The 23,799-nt window shown below is 40.3% G+C and overlaps 1 protein-coding gene across 1 annotated transcript in view; it reads left to right on the plus strand.

Annotated features, from left to right (window-relative positions):
• The window catches only part of adam10a (ADAM metallopeptidase domain 10a), a 158,199-nt gene that overhangs the window by 24,750 nt on the left and 109,650 nt on the right, over positions 1-23,799 (plus strand). Inside the window, exon 2 of the mRNA XM_060853003.1 lies at positions 12,835-12,985. Within this exon, the coding sequence (XP_060708986.1) occupies positions 12,835-12,985 (151 nt within the window). The remainder of the gene's footprint in view (positions 1-12,834; positions 12,986-23,799) is intronic.

Here is a 23,799-nt window from a genome sequence, read left to right on the forward strand (position 1 = left end):
CTCCTTGTGCAATTTGCATGGGAATGTGCTGTAGTGTGTGGCAATGTTGGGAATGAAGTGGACCAAGATGTCCAATGGGAATGGTTCCTGCAGAAGGCTAACAAGGAAAGGGAGGGGCATATGTCTCTGGATGTGGCATCCTGTTGGAGGTCGCTGAAATGGTATCTAATAATCCTTTTGGGTGTGGGTGCTGGTGGTATACTAAAGGAGGACTAGGGGAACCCAATCACTGATGAGAGAAGGAAGAGATTGGGTGAGGGCTGAAGTGTGGGAGAAGGGCTGGACATGATGGAGGGCCTTGTCAACCACTGTGATGGTGAAGATCTGGACCCAGAGTGGGTGTGCGAGGGGTCAATAAGCATACTCAATTAAGTGTAGTTCTGTAAGATTTCACACCTTCATTAAATCTCGGCTGGGCACAAGTTGTACTATAATACGGGTTAAACACTTCTGTGTTCCTCGGAGAAATTGTGCGCATGGCTTAAGACAGACATTTTATTTTACCCTTTTATTTTGGAAAAGTACTGCCATAATTACAAAGCGCAATCAAACTATTACCAGTCATTTAATAAAATGGCTTTACAGAGAGCAGCTTTGCCCAATGGTATTTCTTGGGAACCAACCTGACTTTCCACATCCACGCACCCCTATCTCGTGATACAAATTTTTACACCTGCACTTGCAGGTCAGTTTGGATGGCTAGTAATGTTTTATCTAGTCTAGTTATTTCTATGGTGTAAAGGAAGCATTGTCTGCTAATCTTTGGCGAAACAGGTTATGGTTCATTCAACTTTTAGCAGGGTTAAAAGCCTTTTTTGTGCAGCTTTCAGGCAGAATTGTCAATTTGCCGTCAATAAGCCATTTTGTCGTCGTATTTGCATTTAAGAAGCCATGTTATTACTGCCTACGTAAGCACATGTATTAAATAGCTGTTCCCGACTACTGCTAGTTACTTTACTCTGTATTCAGATTTCAGATCCTCAGTGGGGGATCCTGGGAGGATATTTCAGGGGTTCCCTTGCAGAATCTGGAATCGTCAGAACAAATGTGACAGAGACTGAGAAATTGGATAGCAGAATAGTTTTGCCAGGAAGCAGTTGAGGATGTATGGTCAGGGCAACTGAGTTGATGGGTTTGAAATGGATATTGGTGAGCAGCCAATGCAGATCTGTGCTTGGATCTTTTTAACCTGAAGAATGGACAACTTTTGTTTCTCCTCTCTCAATGTGAGGATGAATTTGGCCAGGTGCCAATTCCCATGTCCTCACCCCAAAGCCCACACAACAAACCTTATCGTGTGGGGTGCCATCACAAAAAACCCATTATCAGCACCAGTTACCTTCACCATTGCTTTGCCCGACTGTTTTTGTTTCTCTCTCTCTCGCTCTGTCAGCTACAATGCCACCTTGGATTTATTATCTTCGCCCACCCCATCTTTAGCGTGCATATTTTATCCTTGTTAATATGGGTTCTGAAGAAGAGTCACTGGACCTGAAATGTTACTCTGGTTTCTTTCCACAGATGTCGCCGCACCTGTTTTATATTTTTTTTCAGAAATTTTGTTTTTGTTTCTGATTTCCAGCATCTGCAGTTCTTGCGGTTTGTGCTTTATCAAAATGAATACAACTTGCTGTATCATTTCTACAAACGTGTGGCTATGATTCCATTATTTTGACTTGAATCGGTTCTGCTGCTTTTGTTTCCCCGACTTGATTAACATGCACATGGGTCAAATATTTTCAGTGGGATGCTGTGACACATCGTATCCTCCTTTACTCAGCAACAACACAGGATGGAGATGTATATCATGTGCACTTCCTGTACTCATCAGAAAAACAACTTGCATCTTCCTGTTCCTTTTTTTTTGTTGTTGCAAGCCTAAGTCTTGAACATAGCCCTGGTCAATTCTTCCTGAGTCGAGATTAGAGTGGTGCTGGAAGGGCACAGCAGGTCGGGCAGCATCCGAGGAGCAGGAAAATCGACATTTCAGGCAAAAGCCCTTCATCGCTTGTGCCTAGCCGATTCTTCATGAGACCCACTGCCAACTTAAAACCAGTGTAGTGTCAAAATTCTGCAACTTACTGTGAGCAGCCCTATAGGTTTCCCGACACAGCAAAGGTGGCAGTGTTTCAAGATGGCAGCTCACCAACACCACCTCGAGGTTGTTCAGAGATGGATAATATGTGCCAGCCTAGCCGATGACTTTAGCTTCCCACAAATGAATAATAAAAGGAAGCTTGTTTCTCCTATTTCTGCAGTCCCAATCCATTTACTAGAAGTGTTAAGTAACTTAACAGTATTTTCAAGTGTTTCCTGTCTCACTCTTTGATCATGTTAAAACATTTTTACATGAAATGCAAGAGTAGGTACATGTATTTCAACTCCCTGTTGGTATTGTAATGCTGGTGGGAAACCAATCCTTTCACTGAATTTATCTGATTCTGATAATCGTGTATTTGACATTTGCACTGCTGTGAAGATGTATAACATTCCAGTTCGACTATTTTCAATGACAATAGCAAAATAAGTATTATTTTGCTAAAATGCTACCATTGTTTAGCTGGCTTAAAGCTAGTTTATGGTTCTGGAATCTGCTGTTTTTTTTAAAATATTGGCTTGTCTGCCATTTAGCTCAACTTCACTGCTTTAGGTAGGGTGGTTATCCTTTCTCTAGAACTGAATCCCAGCAGTTGAGAGGGCTGGTTTGACAGTGTGCTGGAGACTGATTTCATGACCAGTTTCATTAAAAAGTGACGTATGTATCTTTTTGTTCATTTTGGCTGTTAAGTTTGGAGTCATAAAACTAAATAGTTTTGCAGTATGTAAAATACTTGTTTCTGATCTAATGAGATTGTCTTTGTCTTTGTCTTTGTCTTTGGTGCTTAATTTTTGCTCCAAGAATTCGGGGTAATCCAAGATGGAGGACGTAAAGATTTCTGGCTGTGACAGGTTGCTCCTTTTTTTTGTTTTTAAGGTTTTTTAGGTGTTGGTGATTTCCTCAAATTCCAGGAGCAGCAATTACTGTTTTTATGTTGTTGCATTATTTTGTAAGTTTGGAGGAGAAAAAAGTCAAAACAATGGCACTTTTAAAAGGGTGAGGGACAGACCAAGGCAGCATGTGGTCAGTCAGTGCAGAAGAAAGAAACCTACACTGCTAAATGACACAGCAGTGAACCTGCGCAGTTGCTGCCTTTTGCTGTTTGAATTTGTGTTGTTGGACTTAGGAGTGTTTCTGGGAAAATTAACAAACTGAAATTTGCAACTAATCTTAAAGAACCTGTTTAGGCGAGGTCACAGCACAGAAACAGATAAGTGAGTATTTTAAGTGTGGCTTTGCGAGTAAGTCTGCAGTAGTTAAGAGTGGCTTCTTTCTTGATTATTAGATATTTCTCTTCATTAAACTTCAAAATATAAGCCATAAAAATTAAGCTAGCCTGGAGCAATTTTTTTTTGTAGAGGAATAAGATGGTGCTGTTTCTGGGTCTGTAGAATGAAAGAAGCAAAAATGGCCTTTAGTAGCGTGATATACTCCTCTTGGTGCATTTGGGAGTTTAAGGAGCGTTTGCATATTCGGGGATTATATCTGTAATAAATGCTATCGGTTGCAAATCCTATCATATCGAATCAACCAGTTGGCGAGACAGTTCGAGGCAATGAGGAATTTACAAGAGCAAGGGGGATGGCAGTCATAGGAAGGGAGAAAAGTTGTAGTTACAGTCATATAGTTGGGATACCGCCACGAAAGGTAGAGGTACTAGTTTGTGCAGAAATCTTCAGTAGCTATCCCCATTTCAAACAATTAGGCTGTTTTTGGAAATGTAGAGGGTGATGAATTCTTGGGAATGTAGTGCGAGCAGCCAAGTTTCTGGTATTGAGACGGGCTTTAATGTAATGAGGGGTACATTGAGTTCAATTGTGTTAAGGGGCTCTCTGGTCTGAGGCACAGACAGATGCTTCTGTGGCCAATAGCTTCTGTGTTGCTTCCTTGGTGCCAGGATCAAGGAGATCTCCGCAAGCGTGCAGAAAACTCTCAAAGGGGAGAAGGACCAGCAGGTGGTCATTGGTTCTAATGTGGACAATGACATTGGAAGGGAAAAGGATGAGCTTCTGAAGGGATAACAGATTTAGGCATAAATTTTAAAAAGGAGGTCCTCTGGGAGTAATATCTCAATTACTCCAGGTTCTACAAACTAGTGAGGGTAGGAATAGGAGGATAGTGCAGATGAATGCACGGTTGAGGAGCTAGTGTATGGGAAAAGGATTCCCGTTGTTGGATCATTGGAATCTGTTCTGGGATAGAAGTGAACCTGTACAAGGAGGATGGATTGCACCTGAATTGGAAGGCGACAGTGAAGAAAGAGATCAGTCTGAGACTGGCGCAGTTGAGAACAGAAGTGAGTCAAACAGACAGGGCAGGCAGAGAACAAGGTAGGACTGATAAATTACACTGCATTTACTTCAATGCAAGAGGCCTAACAAGGAAATTGGATCAACTCTGGGCATGCTTAGGAACATTGGACTGGGATATCATAGCAATAGCAGAAATGTGGCTCAGGGATGGACAGGTCCGAATAGCTTCATGTTCTAGGATACAACTGTGGCAGGGAGGCAGAAGGGGTTGGTCTTGTTTTTGCTGAGGGAAAACATTACAGCTGTACTGAAGGAGGATATTCTCAGAATTACATTCCAGGAAGTTATTTGGGTGGAACTGAGGAATAAGAAAGGGATGATCACCTTAGTGGGATTGTATTACAGACCCCCTAATAATCAGAGGGAAACTGAGAAACAAACTTTTATGGAGATCTGTTATCTGTAAGAATAATAGGATAGTTATGGTCAGGGATTTTAACTTTCCAAACATAGACTGGGACTGCCATAGTGTTAAGGGCTTAGATGGAGAGGAATTTAAGTGTGTGCAAGAACATTTTCTGATTCAGTATGTGGATGTACCTACTAGAGAAGGTGCAAAACTTTTCCTATCTATTCCTGATGAAGGGCTTTTGCCCGAAACGTTGATTTTCCTGCTTCTCAGATGCTACCTGACCTGCTGTGCTTTTCCAGCGCCACTCTGATCTGGACTCTGGTTTCCAGCATCTGCAGTCCTCCCTTTTGCCCAAGTGCAAAACTTTCCCAATTCTTGGGAAATGAGGCAGGGCAGGTGACTGAGGTGTCAGTGGGGGAGCACTCTGGGGCCAACGACCATAATTCTATTAGATTTAAAATAGTGATGGAAAAGGATAGACCAGATCTAGAAGTTGAAGTTCTAAATTGGAGAAAGGCCAATTTTGACAGTATTAGGCAAGAACTTTCAAAAGGTGATTGGGGACAGATGTTTGCAAGTAAAGGGACGGCTGGAAGCTGGGAAGCCTTCAGAAATGAGATCACGAGAATCCAGAGAAAGTATATTCCTGTCAGGGTGAAAGGGAAGGCTGGTCGATTTAGGGTAAAGAAATTGAAAGTTTGGTTAAGAAAAAGAAGAAAGCATATGTCAAGTACAGACTAGATAGATTGGATGAATCCTTAGAGTATAAATGCTTTGGACACAGGCAGAGGTGGATGGGTTAGTAAGTTTGCAGATGACAGTAATGTCGGTGGAGTGGTGGATGGTATGGAAGAATGTTGGAGACTTGGATAAACTGCAGAATTGAGCTGAGAGGTAGCAAATGGAGTTCAGGGCAGATAAATGTGAGGTGATTCACTTTGAGAAGAATAACAGGAAGGCACAATACTGGGTCAATGGAAAGACCCTTGGTAATGTGGATGTGGAGAGAGATCTGGGTGTCCGTGTACATTGATCCCTGAAAGTTGCCACCCAAGTTGATGGGGCTAATAAGAAGGCATACGGTGGGTTAGGTTTTATTGGTAGATGGGTTGAGTTCCGGAGCAGTGATGTCATGCTGCAACTGTACTAAACGCTAGTGTGGCCTCACTTGGAATATTGTGTACAGTTCTGGTTGCCCCATTACAGGATGTGGAAGCATTGGAAAAGGTGCAGAGGAGACTTATCAGGATGTTACCTGGTCTGGAGGGAAGGTCTTATGAGGAAAGGCTTAGGACTTGGGTCTGTTCTCATTTGGAAAGAAGAAGGCTAAGAGGAGATTTAATAGAGATGTTCAAGATGATCAGATTAGATAGGGTGGACAGTGAGTCTTTTTCCTCGTATGGTGATGTTGGCTTGTATGAGGGGGCATAGCTGCAAATTGAGGGGTGATTTAAGGCAGATGTCGGAGACAGGTTCTTTACTTGGAGAATGGTAAGGGCATGGAATGTCCTGCCTGTCAATGTAGTTAACTCAGCCACATTAGGGACAGTGTAAGCATATGGATGACATTGGGATCGTGTTGGAGGGGGGGTGTTGGGTTTAGATTAGCTGACAGGTCAGCACAACAGAGGGTTGAAGGGCCTGTTCTGTGCTGTATTGTTTTATGTTCTGTAAAGACAGTAAGAGTATACTTAAAAAGGAAATCAGGAGGCCACAAAAGGGGACATGAGATAGCTTTGGCAAATAGCGTTAAGGGTTTTTACAAATACATTAAGGACAAAAGGGTACCGAGGAAAAGAATAGGACTGCTCCAAGATCAGCAAGGCAACCTGTGTGGAGTCGCAGGAGATGGGGGAGATACTAAACAAGTATTTTGCATCAATGTTTACTGTGGAGAAGGATATGGAATGTAGGGAAATAGATGGTGACATCTTGCAAAATGTCCATATTACAGAGGAGGAAGTACTGGATGTCTTGCAACGCATAAAAGTGGATATATCCCCAGGACCTGTTTAGGTGTACTCCAGTACTCTGGGAAGCTAGAGAGGTGATTGCTAGGCTTCTGGCTGAGAGATTTGTACCATTGATAGTCGCAGGTGAGGTGCTACAAGACTGGAGGTTGACTGACGTGGTGCCACTCTCTTTTTAAGTAGGGTAATAAGGAAGTGAGCCTGATGTCGGTGGTGGGCAAGTTGTTCGAGGGACAAGATGTACATGTATTTGGAAAGGCAAGGACTGATTAGGGATAGTCAACATGGATTGGGCTTGGGAAATAGTGTCTGACAAACTTGATTGAGTTTTATTTTGCAGAAGTAACAAAAGAGGATTGATGAGGACAGAGTGGTAGATGTGATCTATGTGGACCTCAGTAAGTCGTTCAGCAAAGTTCCCCATGGGGGGACTGGTTAGATCTCATGGAATACAGGGAGAGCTAGCCATTTGGATTCACAACTGGCTTAGAAATAGAAGATAGGAGGGTGGTGGTGGTGGAGGGATTGTTTTATCAGAGTGGAGGCCTTTGACCAGTGGAGTGCCCCAAAGATCAGTACTGGGTCCACTACTTTTTGTCACTTTATCTAAATGATTTTGATGTAAAGGCAGGAGGTACAGTTAGTAAGTTTGTAGAGGACACTAAAATGGGAGGTGTAGTGGACATAGAAGAAGGTAACCTCTGATTACAATGGGATCTTGATCAGATGGGCCAATGGATCGAGGAGTGGCAGATGGAATTTAATTCAGATAAATGCGAGGTGCTGCATTTTGGGAAAACAAATCCAAGCAGGTCTTATGCACTTAACAGCATGGTCAGAGGGAGTGTTACTCAACAAAGGGATCTTGGAACGGAGGTTCATAGCTCCTTTTGAAAGTGGAATTAGAGATAGATAGGATAGTGAAGAAGGTGTTTTTGTATGTGTTTCTTTATTAGTCAGTGAATCGAGTGTAGGAGTTGGGAGGTCATGTTGCGGCTGTACAAGACATTGGTTAGGCCGCTGACATATTGCATGCAATTCTGGTCTCCTTATCGGAAAGATATTGTGAACCTTGAAAGGGTTCAGAAAAGATTTACAAGGATACTGGCAGTGTTGGAGGATTTGAGCTTTCGGGAGAGGCTGAACAGGCTGGGGCTGTTTTCCCTGGAGCGTCGGAGGCTGAGGGGTGACCTTTTTATAAAGGTTTATAAAATCATGAGGGGCATGGGTAGGATAAATAGACAAAGTCTTTTCCCTGGGGTCGGGGAGTCCAGAACTAGAGGGCATAGGTTTAGGGTGAGAGGGGAAAGATTTAAAAGACACCTAAGGGGCAACTTCACGCCGAGGGTGATACATGTATGGAATGAGCTGTCAGAGGATGTGATGGAGGCTGGTACAATTGCAGCATTTAAAAGGCATCTGGATGGTTATATGAATAGGAAGGGTTTGGAGGGATAAGGGCCGTGTGCTGGCAAGTGGGATTAGATTGGGTTGGGATATTAGTTTGGACCGAAGGGACTGTTTCCATCCTGTACGTCTCTGACTATGTGACTCTAAATCAGTTCTTGCGGTTTGCCTCCCTAACAAATACCCCACAGATCTGTTGATATTGAATATGCAGTCTATGTTTCTGTTGGAGGCAAAAGGACATGTTAGTTGTGGAACAGGATCAGAGAATAATGAACTCTTTCTGATTTTTTTTCTTAAAATAATAGTTGAAAGGTTTGGATTTTGAAGTGTGCGTTTGAAAGACTGGTTTAATAATGCCCTGATGGAAAATTAGCTTAAAGTTGAAATAAACTATGCAACTGCACATGATATGACATATTCCTGATGCTGTGAAATTATGTTGAAATTTTAAACAAATTTTATCCTTTTCTGATGTTGTGGTTCTGCTCGCCGAGCTGGAAGTTTTTGCTGCAAACGTTTCGTTCCCTGGCTAGGGAACATCATCAGTGCTGTTGGAGCCTCGTGTGAAGCGCTGCTTTGATGTTTCTTCCGGTATTTATATTGGTTTGTTCTTGCCGCTTCCGGGTGTCAGTTTCAGCTGTAGTGGTTTGTATATGGTGTCCAGGTCAATGTGTCTGTTGATGGAGTTTGGGGATGAATGCCATGCTTCTAGGAATTCTCTGGCTGTTCTCTGTCTGGCTTGTCCTATGATAGTGGTGTTTTCCCAGTCAAATTCATGTTGCTGGTTGTCTGAGCGTATGGCTACTAGAGATAGCTGGTCGTGTCGTTTTGTGGCTAGCTGATGTTCATGGATGCGGATTGTTAGCTGTCTTCCTGTTTGTCCTATATAGTGTTTTGTGCAGTCCTTGCATGGTATCTTGTAAACTACGTTAGTTTGGCTCATGCTGAGTATTGGGTCCTTTGTTCTAGTGAGTTGTTGTCTGAGCGTGGATGTTGGCTTGTGTGCTGTTATGAGTCCTAAGGGTCGCAGTAGTCTGGCTGTCAGTTCTGAGAAGCTCCTGACGTATGGTAGAGTGGCTAGTCCTTTCGGTTGTGGCATGTCCTCGTTCCTCGGTCTATCTCTTAGGCATCTGGTGATAAAGTTGCGTGGGTATCTGTTTTTGGCGAATACCTTGTATAGATGTTCCTCTTCCTCTTTTCGCAGTTCTGGTGTACTGCAGTGTGTTGTGGCCCTTTTGAATAGTGTCCTGATGCAGCTTCGTTTGTGTGTGTTGGGGTGGTTACTTTCATAGTTTAAGACTTGGTCTGTATGTGTTGGTTTCCTGTGTACCCTTGTGGTGAATTCTCCGTTGGGTGTTCTCTCTACTAACACGTCTAGGAATGGGAGTTGGCTATCCTTTTCCTCTTCTCGTGTGAATCGGATTCCTGCGAGTGTGGCGTTGATGATTCGGTGTGTTTTTTTTTCTATATCTGTGTTTAGATATAGAAAAAACACACCGAATCATCAACGCCACACTCGCAGGAATCCGATTCACACGAGAAGAGAAAAAGGATAGCCAACTCCCATTCCTAGACGTGTTAGTAGAGAGAACACCCAACGGAGAATTCACCACAAGGGTACACAGGAAACCAACACACACTGACCAAGTCTTAAACTATGAAAGTAACCACCCCAACACACACAAACGAAGCTGCATCAGGACACTATTCAAAAGGGCCACAACACACTGCAGTACACCAGAACTGCGAAAAGAGGAAGAGGAACACCTATACAAGGTATTCGCCAAAAACGGATACCCACGCAACTTTATCACCAGATGCCTAAGAGATAGACCGAGGAACGAGGACATGCCACAACCGAAAGGACTAGCCACTCTACCATACGTCAGGAGCGTCTCAGAACTGACAGCCAGACTACTGCGACCCTTAGGACTCATAACAGCACACAAGCCAACATCCACGCTCAGACAACAACTCACTAGAACAAAGGACCCAATACCCAGCATGAGCCAAACTAACGTAGTTTACAAAATACCATGCAAGGACTGCACAAAACACTATATAGGACAAACAGGAAGACAGCTAACAATCCGCATCCATGAACATCAGCTAGCCACAAAACGACACGACCAGCTATCTCTAGTAGCCATACGCTCAGACAACCAGCAACATGAATTTGACTGGGAAAACACCACTATCATAGGACCAGCCAGAGAATTCCTAGAAGCATGGCATTCATCCCCAAACTCCATCAACAGACACATTGACCTGGACACCATATACAAACCACTACAGCTGAAACTGACACCCGGAAACGGCAAGAACATCCATCAACAGACACATCGACCTGGACCCCACATACAAATCACTGCAGCTGAAACTGACACCCGGAAGCGGCAAGAACAAACCAATATAAATACCGGAAGAAACATCAAAGCAGCGCTTCACACGAGGCTCCAACAGCACTGATGATGTTCCCTAGCCAGGGAACGAAACGTTTGCAGCAAAAACTTCCAGCTCGGCGAGCAGAACCACAACAACGGATACCTGAAGATTTGTAGCTCAATCAGATTTTATCCTCTTCTGAGCTTGGGTTTAGTTACGTCTTTATTGTAATGCTGTTGAACCTTCTCTTTGGTTTGTGGCTGAAAGTGTCTCTTGTGGTATTGAGAGATTACATTCCTTCACCATATGAGCAGTCTGCCTTTGTGGGCATGAAGATTTAAGGTCAACAAGATGGACCGAACTGCCTAATATTGAAAAGCAAGCAAGTTGTTGATCAGAATTATGTTGTACTGTCTCTGTCAGGGTATCATTTGCTCCACAGAAGTAATTGATTTTGTTTTTAATGTCTTAACTATTGATCATGTCTGCCTGTTCTTGACCATTGGGAATAGCCTTAATGGATCCAAAGCTGAGCAGCTAGTAAAGCATGTGGTTCTGTGTAGTCAATGGCTTCTGAATTTTAAGGAGCAGGGATTATAACTCAAAATACTAATGGCTAAAATGAGAAGCCTTGGGGTATAATGATGAACAAATTGAGGAGGTGAGGGGGGCAGGCTATACTTAGCTCGATCTATTGCAACAGAAGGTTGCCCATTCATTGGGAGAAGCTAGATATTATATATGAAAATAAATTGGATTTCGTAATCATGTTACCTTCAAAATATTTCCCTGGTTATCAATGTTTTTTCTTGTTTTGGTTTGATAATGTGTATCTGGTATGAGTTAAGTTTTGAGTTTTGTGAAAGAAGAGTGAGCTGAGCAGGACTCATGAGACAAGTACTTGCAGTTAACAGTGGAGTGTTTGAGACTAGGGTAATGGTGGAGAAGCATTCATTATGTAAAGGCATTTAACCATATTGGAAGCATTGAGTATGTCAGGTCAGTTTAACAAGGCGAAAAGTATTTGGCATGTGAAGCCAGTTAAGATTAATAACATTGATAACAGCTGATGGCTTAATCTTTACTGTTGATGCTCGCTGATTGTAATGGTCGCCTGATCCATATGTGTGTTGCCTTATCTGGATGCTCCTCCTTGTAAAATTATGAAATAATTCATTAAGAAACTGCTATTCTAGAGAAGACCAATCACTCCTGTCTCTGTGCACATGGACAAATCATTCTCTCTCTCCCTCCAGAGCCCAAAATAAAGATGGAGGTCCTAAAACTATATGGTGTCTTTCTTCGACCGAGAGAGGGGAAACTGACAACAGTTTGAGCTCATGTATGCAAGATCCTCTCTCCGCTTGTCATTGATTTCATCTCCCTATGCAGTCAATTGATATGATATAAATATGTCTCACCCTGTTCCAAGATTCAGATTCTGATGACCTAAGTCAGTAGATCATATTGTACTGATGGTAAAAGCAATGTGATGTGGATATGAGTGATCTGAAATAAAAACAGAATATGCTGGACAAACCTGGAAGGTGTGAGAGAAACAGAGTTCATGTCTTGCGTCCAGTATGAGGTCTGAAGAGGAGTTCTGTCAGAATCCAAACATCAACTTTTTTTTTCTTTCCAGAGATACTGCCAGATCCGCAGAGTTTCTCACCATATTTTGTTTTGTAAGTCATGTTGGGACTGCAATTACATGCATACTGTCAATCATGCTGTTTTCATTGTGTTCAGTATTTATCAAGCAAATAGTTTAGTATTTACATCCTTGGGTAGACTTAAATGGAAATTAGATTTTATAGATTTTGATACTTTTTGGTCTACCTGGAGAGAAGTGCCCAAATTGATTGTCATTTTGACAGTGAAGTTAAGTCATCAGGTTTGAATTTTGTGCAATTAGTAATGATCCAGATGCTTATAAATAAATAGGTGCCGTATTCGTTATCTGATATGGATTGGCTTGGAAGACAATTCGACATGAAGTAGAAATTGCCTTTTTTATGTGTGTTTTAGAGCACATTTAAGTGTGCTGCAAATAATTAAATACAACACAAGAAAAGCTGTAATTTGCATGTTCGATTTGGAGGAGCAACTTGAATGGAATGTTCACAAAACATTTAGAACAGATTTTTGCTTACTGCATTGGTTTTAATTTTTGGTTTGTTGAATTTCATAAGATATATTAATATAATATTGGGCTTTAGGTTGTTTGAAACTTCTTTTAAGACATAGTGATTTTTTTTAACCTCAATAGTACATGGCTATATTTAATTTTGTTTGTTTGATCTGCAGGGCAGTTGGGAAATCCTTTGAATAAATACATTAGACATTATGAAGGTCTATCGTATGACACAGATGTATTGCATCAGAAACATCAACGTGCCAAGCGGTCGATATTGCATGATGACCAGTTTGTTCATTTGGATTTCCATGCACATGGCAGGTATGTACTATACATGTTAAAAACTAAAATCCTTTCTCCACAAACTTGAAATTGATGAATTCCCTAAGATTTTGTTACAAGAGGCTGTTGAACATATTTCAAAAACTGTAGTGTTCACAGGTATTCTCATGGTTAAATAGACCTGCCAGACATTGGAATTTATATAACATAAGAAATAGGAGCAGGAGAAGGTCATCTGGCCCTTCAAGCCAATCCCACTGTTTAATAAGACTATGGTTGATCTTTTTGTGGCCTTGGCTTCACTTAATTGCCCTCTTATCATCACCATTAATTCCTTTACTGTTCAAAAAAAATCATCTATCTTCGCCTTTAAAAGCATTCAATGAGAAAGCCTGAACGACTTCACTGGGCACGGAATTCCACAGATTCACAGTCCTCTGGGTGAAGAAGTCTCTTCTGAATTTGGTATGAAATCTCCTGCCCCTAATCTTGTCCTAGTTTCATTCACCAGTGGAAACATCCTCTCTACGTTTACCTTTTATCTATTCCCTTCATAATTTAATATGTTTCTATTAGATTTCCCCCTTTATCTTCTGAATTCCAATGAACATAATCCCAGTTTACTCGGTCTCTCCCTCATAAGCTAACTCCCTTTTACTCTGGAATCAACCGAGTGAACCTTCTTTACATCCCCTCTAATGCCAGCATATACTTTCTCAAGTAAGGAGACCAAAATTGAACACACCGCCACAGGTGTGGCCTCATCAGCACCTTATACAGCTGCAACATAACCTTCCTGCTTTTGAACTTGATCCCTTTAGCAGTGAAGGACAACATTCCATTTGCCGCTTTAATTACTTATTGCACCTGCAGAATAGCAACTGTGATTCATGCAAAAGGGCCCCCAGATCCCTGTGCACAGTAATATGCTGCAATTTTATACCATTGAAATAATTTTTACTGTTGCTCCTACCAAGATAGGTGACTTCACATTTATTAACATTGCAGTCCATTTGCCCACTCAGTTAAGCCATGTCCCTGTGCAAAGTTTTGCAGTCCTTTGCACATTTTGCTGTACTGCTCATCTTTGACATCTGCAAACTTTGGCACAGTGCACATGATCTTCGAGTTATTCCTGATGAAGGGCTTATGCTCGAAACGTCGAATTCTCTATTCCTGAGATGCTGCCTAACCTGCTGTGCTTTGACCAGCAACACATTTGCAACAGTGCACATGATCCCTAACTTCGAATTGTCTGTATAAGTTGTGAATAATTGTGGTCCCAAATTCTGAGGCACACCACTAGTCTCTGATCGCCAACCAGAAAGACACTGATTTCTCCCTGCTGTGTGCTTTAGGTGGTGAAATTGAATATTGTGTTTCTTGAGTTTCACACTTTCTTTTTTGAAAAAGCCTATTTCAAGCTCATTTTATGATGTGATTCTTATCTGATGTGATTTCTGTTTTCTCTGATTGCTGCATTGAAAATGAGTGAATCTAGCCACAAAGGTAGATTGAACAAATAGCTGCACAGCAAAATACTTATGATGGGATATTCATTATTGGAGACTAACATTGCCTAGGCTTAACCTAATCTTTACACTTGATAAACCACAGAAAGAAAAATTATTTTTGCTAAATGTTAGTTTAGCAAAAGTCCTAAATTCTAAATTTAGAAATTTCTAAATTGAGGTTGTCACAATGTTTTATATTAATATAAGGTTTCACTGAGGTTTCAGTTCACATTGGCCATGACCATGATTAAGTTTTAGCTGTTGCCTCAGAATTTGATACAACTAAATAGGACTGTGAAAATATGTTTAATAATGCAAACATCAGTTTTAGTATCAGTTTCTTCTGAGAACACTAGAAGGTTTTTGAAATGTGTTCAACTGCCTCCTGTAATAATTTGTTACTGGGATCACCTGCCTTTTGAAAGGGTCTGTCAAAGAATATCTAAGTCCTGAATGCAAAAAATGTTGAAGTGTAAAATGTAGAGTACCATTTCAAGCAATCCGCAATCCATATGAAAATAAATCTTTGTCACCTGGTTTTTTTGGTCTCATCTTTGTAAATTTCTAGTTCTGTTTTAACCTAGAGGAATTTCATAACGTTAATCTAACACTATTCCTAGTATTTTGCATGTCTGGTTCAGAAATTGAAGAGAAACAATATTTAAAAACAAAGGCTTAATAATACAGAACTGATCACTTGTCCTTTTAATTTATATCTTGTGAAGTTCCTTTACCAAGTTTTCAGTACCTTATCTTGAAGTGTACTTGCTTACATTTTTTGTTCAAGAATATCAGAATTATTCTTGGCCACTTGACTATGACAACATGAAACCTATGTATAATGAGCAGCACAAACGTGTTATTATGGTGTTGGTCAAACAAGCATTAGAGAATCTTTCCCCCCGTTACTTCTGTTGATACTCTTTTTTTTAAAAGTCCTATTGTATCTCGTTTTTTTATTTGAAGTCTGAGACTAGAGCGAATCAAAGTCATGATTGTACTTCCTTGCACTAAATTGCATGATTTTATCTAACGATCTGCGTTATCTGTGCATTTTTTTCTTGAAGATATTCAGATTCCTGTTGGTTGGTGTTAAGATATCTTGTAGAACCAAGTGGTGAAATTACGTACGTGTGATTCTTCAGTTTTTCTTAGACGTTTGTCCTTAGAACTCTGAATTCACTTGCACTAATCTAGTGAACAGTTAAACAGAATCTAGATGTTTTCCAATAATGACCAAGGCATGCTGTGGTGAGCTGCTGTCCTGTTCTATATGTTGACCATTTGCAGGTGAACATGTAAACATAGGGTTAATTGAATTTTTGAATTTCAGATACATTTTCTATCCTTAAATCTTGTTTAAAAGAAAAAGTCAACTTATTTATAATTGAAACGGCCTTATTTCAATTAATTAGCTAAATTGCTTCTGTGTGCTGTCCGTAGAGTTTGGAAGCTGCTTATTGTGTGGCCCAAAATTAATGTTGCTGTCATTTTAAGCAAGGGATTAGATCCACACGACACTGGTATTTGAAAGTGCTCAAATAGCTCCATGCATAGCAGGTACAGCCCATGTATATAAATGCCAAGAATATTGAAATGGCCTTGTCATTTGAGTCTAGTCCGTGATCACTGTCAGAGAAGCTCACCCCATGATTTTTTTTTAAAACCCTAACTTTAGATCTGCGGGATGATTGAAGTTGAGTTTTTTTTTAAACTTTTCTCAAGATGGAAAGCACAGTTGACAAATAGTTAGAATAACAATTGGTCAGTATGACAGAAGTATTCTCAAGCTGGAGCCAATCATGTCATGAGATGACAGTTCCCAAAGTGAAGCCATATCACTGGCTAAACATGGATAGTTAGTATGTATCATGTGATGAGGTCAACAATTGTAGGGACTGAATGTTACTGAAAGCTCTAGGTTGCTTGTCTATGCATTTTATCTAAGTTAAACCAACATGCTGGCTTACAGATGACTTTGTCTCAGTGGATTACATTGGCTTGCCTGCCAGCATTTTAGAAATCATGGTCTCCATTACTCATGGCAAAGGGGTCTTCCCCAGATGGAACAAGTATTCACCTAAATATTGTGTCACAAAGTCAAACTGATCAGAAAAAGATGCCAATTCTGCTTGGGAAATGCTTCGCCGATTTAATGAATCGAATGGAATATTTAGTGGGAACCCTGCAGTTAAATTGATCAACCAGGACCAATTAATGACAGTGTCCTCCTGAAGAGCAACATGGATATTTCTTCTATGATGTAGCTGACTTTTATCATTTGTTATTTTAAGCCGAAACAGCTCAAGAAAAAATGTATTTGCAATGCATCTGTCATGACCTCTGAATGCCACAGTGCTTTTTTTTTTGGTCATGATCTACTTCTCCTCTTGTTAATCTAGAAGCATTACAAAATCATTTTTTCATAAAGCAAGCTCCAACAGATTGCTAGTTGTTTTCACAAAGCTATGTTTGAGATATGCTAATTGAAGGATAAATATTGATCATAAGTGGATCATTCCATGGCTTCATTTAAAAGTAGTACAATGGCATTTTTAAATTATCTGGTTGTGCATGTAAATGTGGTCTTGGTTTAACACTTCATACCAAAAGCAATAAGTTTACAAGACTGCATGCTGTTAGTTCTGTACTGGTGCCTCAGTCAAGACTTTAGCACATCAGTCTCTGGCCTGGAAATTGATGGGAGTGAACTCTATTGTCAAGTGTCTTGCTTATAAATGTAAGAGTTTGGGTACATTTGACCAAATGTTTTTCTCTGGATATGTATCCGTAATGCACACTTAGCCATGATTCAACACAAATTTGGCTCACTGTACTGGCGCGGTATACTTTTGTTGGCAAATCTACCTTTTGTCAATCACTTGTTTTCTACTCTGTCTGCCACACATCATCTTTCGTTAATTAAAATAATCCATTTTTATACCTCGGTTGTGTCATTTTTTTCGAATTTGACAATGTATTTCTCCCCTCAGTCTGTTGCACTCTTGTCCTATAATTGAGTTGTACTTTTTCATAGTTAGCATAAACCAAATTGATTGAGCTATTTCAACAACTTTTAGAATACCTGCATTCAATTATAAGGAAAGGCTTCTTGTCATTCCTACTTTTGCTTACCCCCTTTGCCTTTTGAATGCTTTATGACTAGGATTATTTGGTTCTCAGTCGCCTTAGCTGAGGAATGCATATGTTCAGCACTGTTGTATCCTAGGTTTTTCCCTAGGAATAATGCCTCCAGTGCTGCCAATTTAGAATACACAGTTTACCTGTACATGAATGCAATCTGCCTCTGTTGCCATCTTAGTTTATTTTAATACTACAGATTTTTAAAAATTGTTTTTAAATCTTTGAGATTTATTTGGCTTTTTGCCTTCAGGCTCCATCAAGGCTTAATCCTCTGCCTTTTAAGTTGATACTGCTGCTTAATTTATATCGCTGTTCCTCAAACCCCGTTTATGTGACTTTTTGTATGTCATCCTGCAGCACTTGTTCCAATGTGACTCAGTGCTTCAGGCTGTCTCTGATGTGTTAGTTGACGTTTGTATTATAATCTTTCTGGAGTCAGTCACTTTTTTTGGCAAAATCTTGAAGTACACTTCAAGCTGAATAAAGTTTGCTTCAGCAAAGATCAGGAACTTACCCTGTCTCAAAATATAATATCAGTAATGACGGTATGAGTGCTTATTTTTCCCTGTATTGCTGTGGATTATTCTTTCTTTTGGAAACATTGCAGAAACATTTTCAGTCTAACAGCTGATATGGAGAATGAGTTGAAATTGTCACAGCTATTTACTTAAAAGTTCATGGAAAGAGACAAATAGTGCTTTAATTGTTAACAGTAGTTGGAAATGAGTTATTTGGTTTACTGTAGCCTTCTCTCAAACTAAGCTTAATTTTTTTTTCATAAATTTTTGGAATGTACAAATATTTATAATTGTGTGAACAGAATAGGAGTTGTATATGGGCTACATTCTGTTCTACATAATTGATTTCCAAAGTTGAATTGAAGGGATGGAGTTGAATCTGTTCATAGTAATTTGCACTTCTTGTTGGTGGCAATTGTGAACATGAATTTGCTTTGTGCCAGTTCAATCTGATGTGAAGATTTTAGCAAGTATGCCCTTATCCTGAAAAAGAATTCCAAATAATAGACCTCCACAAATTTGGGAGACTACCCTGAAGTTTTCTCAAATGTACTTAGAGGAAATGGTCAAGTGCCTGATTGTGCTTCAATGTAGTAACCTGATAATTAAGTTGTTGGGACTGGAGGTTGGTTTCCTTTCTGCTCTCTGCTTGTTGAAACTGGACAAAGAGGTAGAAATATTCTTTTTTTACAGTTTTATTCATTTAATCTCTTGCCCAGTATGTTTCTCTTATTGCACAAGATAGGATGACTTAGATATTGTAAGTAGGCAAAAACGATGACTGCAGATGCTGGATACCAGATTCTGGATTAGTGGTGCTGGAAGAGCACAGCAATTCAGATAGCATTCGAGGAGCAGTCAAATCTCCTCGGATGCTGCCTGAACTGCTGTGCTCTTCCAGCACCACTAATCCAGAATATTGTAAGTAGGCTTCCAGGTTATCTATTTTTGAAGCAGTATTTGGAGGAATTAGCCAGCTATACTAATGATCAACTGCTGCACTACATAGGACAGTGATACTTCTAACTGGTAGCCAATCTGACAAATGCGTAACCTGCCAGGGGGTTCAGAGGCTGGGAATTCTGTGGCAAGTAACTCAACTTGACGTTCCACTGTCTACATACACAAAGCATAATTGAATGATGTACGTTTGCTGGCTGAGTGCAACTTGAACAGCACCAGACTTGATACCATTCAGGAGAAATCAGCCAACTTGATCAGTACCCCACTTATTGACTCTACCTCAAGCATATAGTGTATCATGTCTAGAGGTTGGATAGGGTAATCTTGAAGATGAATCTTGCCACAGGAAACATGGCAGCAGGAAACATGTTTCTGCTGATGGGTGAGTGCCGAACCAGAGAACACAGCTTAAAAATATGGGGTAGACCATTTAGGACAGAGATGAGGAGAAACCTCTTCACCCAGAGAGTGGTGGCTGTGTGGAATGCTCTGCCCCAGAGGGCAGTGGAGGCCCAGTCTCTGGATTCATTTAAGAAAGAGTTCTATAGAGCTCTCAAAGATAGTGGAATCAAGGGTTATGGAGATAAGGCAGGGAGCGGATACTGATTAGGAATGATCAGCCATGATCATATTGAATGGCGGTGCAGGCTCGAAGGGCTGAATTACCTACTCCTGCACCTATTGTCTATTGAAAGCTTTCTGCCTGAAGCATTATCTGTTAGGTTTGAACAAAAGAACCCCAATGAACCAGTCAAACTTCAGACCTGATGGAACCATCGGTCGTTTGGAACCTTTCTGAAAAACATCAAGAAATGACCAGTTTTGTAACAAAACAAATACTGATGTTTTTAATTGAGCGTGATGTGGTATCAAAACAATGTAAGTCATGTGAGACCACTGAGGTTCAGTGAATGAAACTTTGTGCTGGTGGAATACAGACACCATGTTCAGCACATTTCATAGCAATCCACCATTAGATTGATAAACTGCATCCTTCACCATGAAAAACGTCACTTTTTCTCTTCAAGCACCGATATTTCAAACCTTTCCAAATGAGACTATTACTAAAATTGAAGCCATGATGTGCTCTTGGATTTCACTCCGTGAAGAAGTGGAATAATGCTACAGCAGTGTACGGCACGATGGCACAGTGGTTGGCGGCACGATGGCACAGTGGTTAGCACTGCTGCCTCACAGCGCCAGAGACCTGGGTTCAATTCCCGACTCAGGCGACTGACTGTGTGGAGTTTGCACGTTCTCCCCGTGTCTGCGTGGGTTTCCTCCGGGTGCTCCGGTTTCCTCCCACAGTCCAAAGATGTGCGGGATCAGGTGAATTGGCCATGCTAAATTGTCCGTAGTGTTAGGTAAGGGGTAAATGTAGGGGTATGGGTGGGTTGCGCTTCGGCGGGTCGGTGTGGACTTATTGGGCCGAAGGGCCTGTTTCCACACTGTAAGTAATCTAATCTAATTTTAGATTAGATTACTTACAGTGTGGAAACAGGCCCTTCGGCCCAACAAGTCCACACCGACCCGCCGAAGCGCAACCCACCCATACCCATACCCATACCCTTATATTTACCCCTTACCTAACACTACGGGCAATTTTAGCATGGCCAATTCACCTGACCCGCACATCTTTGGACTGTGGGAGGAAACCGGAGCACCCGGAGGAAATCTAAAACCATTTTGAATGTTGTCATTGTCAAGGTATGACCATTTTATCCTGTTTTCATGCCTCAAATCTCAGTCTCTGTAATAAATCTTCGATGGCTTTAAGAATACTTGTGTGGCTATGCAGCTGAAGACTAGTTAATTAAGCAATATGTACTGATCCAAACCTGGAGTAATCTGACAATGGGACTTTAAGTACAAGTTTGTTTTTCCTAAGTCTGGGTAAATGCTGCATTACCACAGCAAACTTAATACAGTTTTTTTCAGGATAACAAAATATTTCGAAGTATTTTTTAATGCCATGCAATGTTTTGCTTAACTTTTATGAAATTATAATAAAACAAAGTCAAATATATTTCACCCACAGACCAGTTTTCAATGGAAAAGGAGCTTTCTTTGGATTCACTCATGGACTGATAGACCAATATATCTAATATTTCTTGTCGTTTTAGCTTTTGGTTTAAAATTTACTAAATTACACTCCTGAGTAGTTTGCAAACTTGAGTCATCAAAATGCTGAGTCTCCATATTAGACCATTCACTTATTTTATTTCCCAAGTTACTGAATGCAAATTACTTGAATCTGGTAATGCTTGAAAAAATTGATTGTTGATATCCTGGGAAATTTAAGACCCATGAACCAGGCTCTTACAAACTGAGTGCAAATTATGTAATATGTCCATGTTGTAATCTCTCAAAAATTTAATGACTATTTATAAAAGTAAATCTGTTATTGAGTATGAACCATTCTTGGAAGCTTTTGGAAACTTGCCTTAATGCATGTATATTTCAGCAAATGTTAAACTTTAGACCAACTTACTAGAAGATTTCAAGCTGCTTGAAACAAAATCTCTTTTGACTTGGTCAAAGTTGAACAAGAGGGACAAGCTCGTGATAGTCAGGATTTTCCAATCAAGTGTTTTTCCACTTCATTGCTGAAGGAGGTAAAGAGCAAATGATTAAACTGCCCTGACTTCCTCCAATCAGTCTGGTTGACCTCACCACTGAGATAAGCCTTTGAGAACAGGGTGAGGCAGTTGAGCCACTTGAACCTGTTCTTCCATTTGTGACTAATCTGCAAACTAATGTCATGTAACCTGCCTTTTAATGCTTTTGGATAACATCACTGTTAATAGTTGGTTTAAAATGAGCAACTGATTCAGTATCATATACTGATTGCAGGAGAGAGTTCACTTACATGTGGAAATGAAGAATGTTAGCCAATTTTACTGAGGTATAGTTTTAAATCTTAGAATGTGTCCCCTTGTCATAGTTCTCTCCTCGACAAACACGACAAGTAGTTTCTCTGTCTATACCCTGTTTCACTTCAAAGTCTTAAACTTTGCTCAAGTCACCCCTTAACCGTTATACCAGGGTTTCATTATGTCACTTCCCACACAACTAGTCTGAAAATTGCCAGGATTGTGTCATAAACCAGGATTCAGTCCATGCTGACAACTGTTGCTTTGCTGAAATAAGGCTGATGCTATTAAATGCAGGTGGAATGTTGCCTGTTCTTGCAGAGATAGAGTTCTGGTTGCTGCTTCCATCCAGCAAAGTGGCAGTATGAGCCCTTAAACCGTTCTCTCCCATTTCATTGTTCTTTGTGAAGCCACAGTAATTTTGATGGCTGACTTGATCGAAAACTGGGAACTGTAACTCATTGTGCCTCTGAGTTAATTGCCTGAACTGCCATCCAAGTAAAACCAGGTTAGTCCCTCTCCCTGCTCTGAAGGGAACTATTACATGTATCAACACAGCAACTACCACCTGGCACTGGGTACAAATGTAGAAGCTTTATTTGAGAAAAGTATGAAAATTTCAGGACATGAGCTTCTTTTAAGGGACATTGTCCCGAGAGGGATGGTCATTGCAAATTGTTGTGTATAGTCAACCTAATCGTTGTGGCAGTGACTCATTTTGACTGGAACAAGACAGACAATATGAAATAAACAATACAATCTAAAATGGCTGCAGGGGAGGGATGTATTTATGAAAAACTATTGAGGATTGCAAGACCATTTGAGAGCACAGTTATAAAGCATCTAGCATTTCGGGCTTTCTCAAATAAGGGTGCAGAATACAAAAGCAAGGAAGTAAGCAAGTTTTGTTCCAGTATATCAACACTGTTTTAACCTTAACTGGAGTACGACAATCCGTTCTGGGCACCGCATTTTAATAAGAATATGGAGACGTTTGAAATTTTTAAGACCCTAAGAAAATACAGATTATTCCAAGCATGAGACAATTCAGATGGGCTTGTAGATTGCAGAGGTTGGAATTGTTTACTTCTAAGCAAAATAAAATCTTTATTGGAGATTTGACAGGTATTCAAAATTTGAGTCTAGCAAATTTGAGGAGAAATTTTGGTGTTGGGGTGTCATTGGCTGAACATGTACGAGTCAAAAACTTTCAGAATATTAGAGCAGTATTTCGATATTGCATTGCATTGACATTAGCCTCCAGGGCTGTGGGTCAGAAATAGAAAATGGGATTTGTGTTGACAGATCCTTTTGTTGATTGGCATACACAATGGGCTGAATGGCCACCACTATGCTGTAAACATCCAAATCTGCGGCAGCAATATACTTGTGCCCAGACTGGTATCCCAAAGAGCATCGATTTTAAAACTTCAGTTTTTATTAATTTTTTTTTCTACTTAGGATAAACTTAATAAATTCTGTGAAGATTGTATCTGGAAGGGTTCTTTATCAAATCAGGACGAGTTAACTGCACATAATTTTCATTATCCTGTGTCTTATAATTAGAGCTGGAGACTCCGATCCTAAAATTTAGTCATTTCAAGTCACTGGACATAATAAGCAATACTTGTACAATTTATGATTTACACGTGACGTTGCTTCATCATGCTTGTTTATAGCCATAGTTGAAGTAGTTCCAATCCTGTTCCAAAATATATGATCGAATAGCATCCACACAGTTGAGCACAAGTTCAGCAATTTCTACGTCATTTTTAGCATTCCATATAAAGTTTAATCCAGGATAACTGGAATCAATGACCTAATGAACTACTACTTAATTT

This window comes from Hemiscyllium ocellatum, chromosome 39 (assembly GCF_020745735.1).
Source record: "Hemiscyllium ocellatum isolate sHemOce1 chromosome 39, sHemOce1.pat.X.cur, whole genome shotgun sequence".
NCBI classification, from domain to species: domain Eukaryota; kingdom Metazoa; phylum Chordata; class Chondrichthyes; order Orectolobiformes; family Hemiscylliidae; genus Hemiscyllium; species Hemiscyllium ocellatum.